The sequence below is a fragment of the Salvia splendens genome, unplaced genomic scaffold (genome assembly GCF_004379255.2).
Source record: "Salvia splendens isolate huo1 unplaced genomic scaffold, SspV2 ctg654, whole genome shotgun sequence".
NCBI lineage: Eukaryota > Viridiplantae > Streptophyta > Magnoliopsida > Lamiales > Lamiaceae > Salvia > Salvia splendens.
In genome coordinates this window covers 14,351-17,677 of record NW_024599317.1, presented here as the reverse complement: position 1 = coordinate 17,677, position 3,327 = coordinate 14,351, and the positions used below count along the sequence as shown (strand labels likewise).

Genomic DNA, 3,327 nt, shown 5'->3' with positions numbered 1-3,327 from the left:
TTTAAACCTAAAAATCTCCGGAATTTCACCTTCCAAGTGATTGTCGTTCAGATTGAACGACTCCAGCGGCAGCGCCGCCAGACTTTGGGGATTTTCCCAGTCAGATTGTTCTCCGACGCGTCGAAACGCAGCAACGAAGTGAGACCGGAAAATGCATCCGGAATTTCGCCGGAGAGATGATTGTGATACAGCTCGATCTGTTCGGCATTTCTCATTCCGCCGATGCTCTTCGGAATTTCTCCGACCAAATTGTTCTGCGAAACGTCGAAGATTTTCATAGAACTTAGATTTCCGATGGATTCAGGAATCTGACCTTCGAGATTCGCCATTGGAGCTATCAGGAACTCGAGCTTCGCCAGGCGTCCAATGTTTCTCGGCAGAGGACTCGGCCGAAAAGGATTTACCGCCAAGACCAACTGAGTTAACTCAGTTAACTCGGACAGGAACTCGGGTACTGACTCGTTGAGTAGATTCGAACCAAGTGAGAGAAACTGGAGCCTTCGCAAGTTAACAAAATTCGCCGGAATTTCACTGGAGAAGTTGTTGATTGAAAAATCCAACACCGTCAGATTGAGAAATTCCACAGGGAAACCAGGCAGGTCACCGACAAAGTAATTGGAAGAGAGGTTGAGAGAGGAAAGATGCGAGCACAGAGCAATCGAATTGGAACTAATATTCCCGCCGAGGCTGTTATCAGAGAGGTCGAGACTCCGGAGCGTAGAAATCAGGCAAAAATCCGCCGGAAAGTCCCCAGCAATGCCGAGGCTGCGGAGGTTCAAGGCAACCACGGCGCCGCCGCTGCAAGAAACCCCGGTCCAATTGCATGGTGCGTTGGGAGAGGTCTGGAGCCAGTCGTGGAGCGATCCGAGCGGGTCTTGCAGATGTTGATTCTCTGTGGGTCGGAGCAAAATTGCAGCATCGCGGTTTGAGGCATCTGTTGCTGAATGCACGAAAACGGTGAAGAAGATGGAGGTGATGAGAAGAGCAGCAAGTAGATTATTCATTGAATTTAGATTCGATCCAAATTTACAATCATTAAGCGGTTTTTGAATGTTAATAGAGCTCTGTAGTTTCAAATATGGATAGTAATAGTATCAATGGCTGAGAATTAAAAGGAGGCTAATCCTATTGGTATTATAGCTACACCAGTATGGAAATTTTCCACTTGATAATTTTTTTTTCTTTAGTTTTTCAAATTAATAAGTGGTGTATGACTGTCTTTTTCGGAGGCACAAGTTTTGACTATTAATCACGTCCCATTCATTGTCCATTTTTTTTATTCACTCTGTCCGTCTCATGATAGATTATATATTTTGATAATAGTAGTACTAGATTTTAGAGCATTCATAATGGGGCGGACGATAGTCCACCGAATACTACTATTTTTAGAGCATTCATAATGGGGCGGACGATAGTCCACCCGATGCATCGGGTGTGCTATCGTCCACCCTATTGCGGGCGACGCGGACGAAACACTTTTTATTTTTTGTTTTTATTTTTTAATTTCTTTTATCTATATATACCTCACTTTTTATACTATTTTTTCACACTTTTCTCTCTCATCTCTCATCAATTATCTTTTCCCCACACACCATTCTTTCTCTCGCTAAAAAAATGAGACCAGACGACGATTGGAGTACCTCGGAGGGCATTACTCGGGCCTTGTTCGATTGCGTTCATGAGGCTGCGGCGGAATGCTTGACCGAAATGGAGGGCAAGCGTGAAGTGGCGGAGCAAATCCAGAGGCCGATTCGCCGTCGGACGTTCGTCCGCCGCGAGCACGACATAGCTCACCAACGTCTGTTCGCAGACTATTTTGCAGAGGAACCACGGTGGGGCCCGATGATTTTTCACTGTCGGTTTAGGATGAGGCGAGATCTTTTTCTCAGCATTGTCCACACGTTGGAGGCACGTGATCCTTACTTCCAGTATCGGAAAGATGGCATCGACAGACTCGGACTTAAGCCGTTGCAGAAGTGCACGGTTGCGCTCCGGCAGTTGGCATACGGCACCACAACGGACATGTTCGATAGGTACCTTCACGTCGGGGAGACAACTGGCCGCGAGTGCCTGAAGAAATTTTATAAGGGAGTTGTGGAGACTTACAGCGACACATATTTGCGAAGGGCGACTACTGACGATTGCCAGGCCCTGATGAAGATGCACGAGATGGTGACAGCTTTCCTAGAATGCTAGGGAGCATAGATTGTATGCATTGGGAATGGAAGAATTGTCCGACAGTGTGGAGATGCCAATTTACTAGTGGATACAAAGGCAGCCACCCGACGATGATCCTCGAAGTCATCGCTGACCATCGGCTCTGGATCTGGCATGCTTACTTCGGTGTGGCGGGGTCGAACAACGACATCAACGTCCTGAACTCCTCATATCTCTTCACCAAGCAATGCAATGGCAACGACCCGACCATCGATTTCACAGCAAACGAACGCCAACATCATATGGGGTCTACTTGGCCGATGGCATATATCCGAGGTGGCCTGTTTTTTTTTTAAGACGATCACCTGCCCAATCGGTGAGAGGAGAGTTTTATTCGCGCAAAAGCAGGAGGCTGGGCGGAAGGATGTGGAACGGGCATTTGGTGTGCTCCAAGCGCGGTGGGCTATAGTAAAGGGTACGGTGCGGTTCTGGTACAAGGTTGTCATCGCCGATGTCATGTATGCGTGCATCATCTTGCATAACATGATAGTCGAACACGAAGGTGGAAGAGTCACCGATTGGGGCGATGATGAAGCTGGATCTAGCTCCAGCGGGGCAACAATAAGGTTCTAGCTAGACAGGCTTCAATGCGCAACCAACAAGATCATGCTCGGCTCATGTCCGACATGGTTGAAGAAATTTGGAACCGCCATGGCCGTTGAATTTGTAGTTTTTTTTTTATTTCGTACTGTACTCTATGAACTTTCAATGAAATGAAGTTTTTTATTCATATTTTGTAGTGTTTATTTATTAGAATAAATAAAATGATATAGTGAGGACTATAGGGCATCCCACTGCAAGCGGAAGGGTAGAAGGATAAAATGCTGATGTGGCGGAGGATAGGGCGCCCCATTGTAGATGCTCTTAGAGATGTTGTTTTGTGTATTAAATGGAAAGAGAAAATATTACTCCCTCCGTCCAGCTTAAGATGACACGTTTTCCTTTTTAGTTTGTCCCACTAAGATGACACATTTCATTTTTTAGAAACTTTATCTCTCCAATTAATACACCCAACCACTTTTCCTCACTTCTATTAAAATATTCATCTTTCTTTTTCTCTCTATTTTAATACCTACACCCACATTTTCTCTCTCCAATTAAACACTTTAA

At 45.6% G+C, this 3,327-nt stretch overlaps 1 protein-coding gene across 1 annotated transcript; it reads right to left on the bottom strand.

The window, feature by feature from the left end:
- Positions 1–47: 47 nt before the first annotated feature.
- On the bottom strand, positions 48–1,153 carry LOC121790887 (LRR receptor-like serine/threonine-protein kinase HSL2). Its single transcript, XM_042188987.1, has one exon. The coding sequence runs from the start codon at positions 1,002–1,004 to the stop codon at positions 48–50; it is 957 nt and encodes a 318-aa protein (XP_042044921.1). The 5' UTR covers positions 1,005–1,153.
- Positions 1,154–3,327: the final 2,174 nt, after the last annotated feature.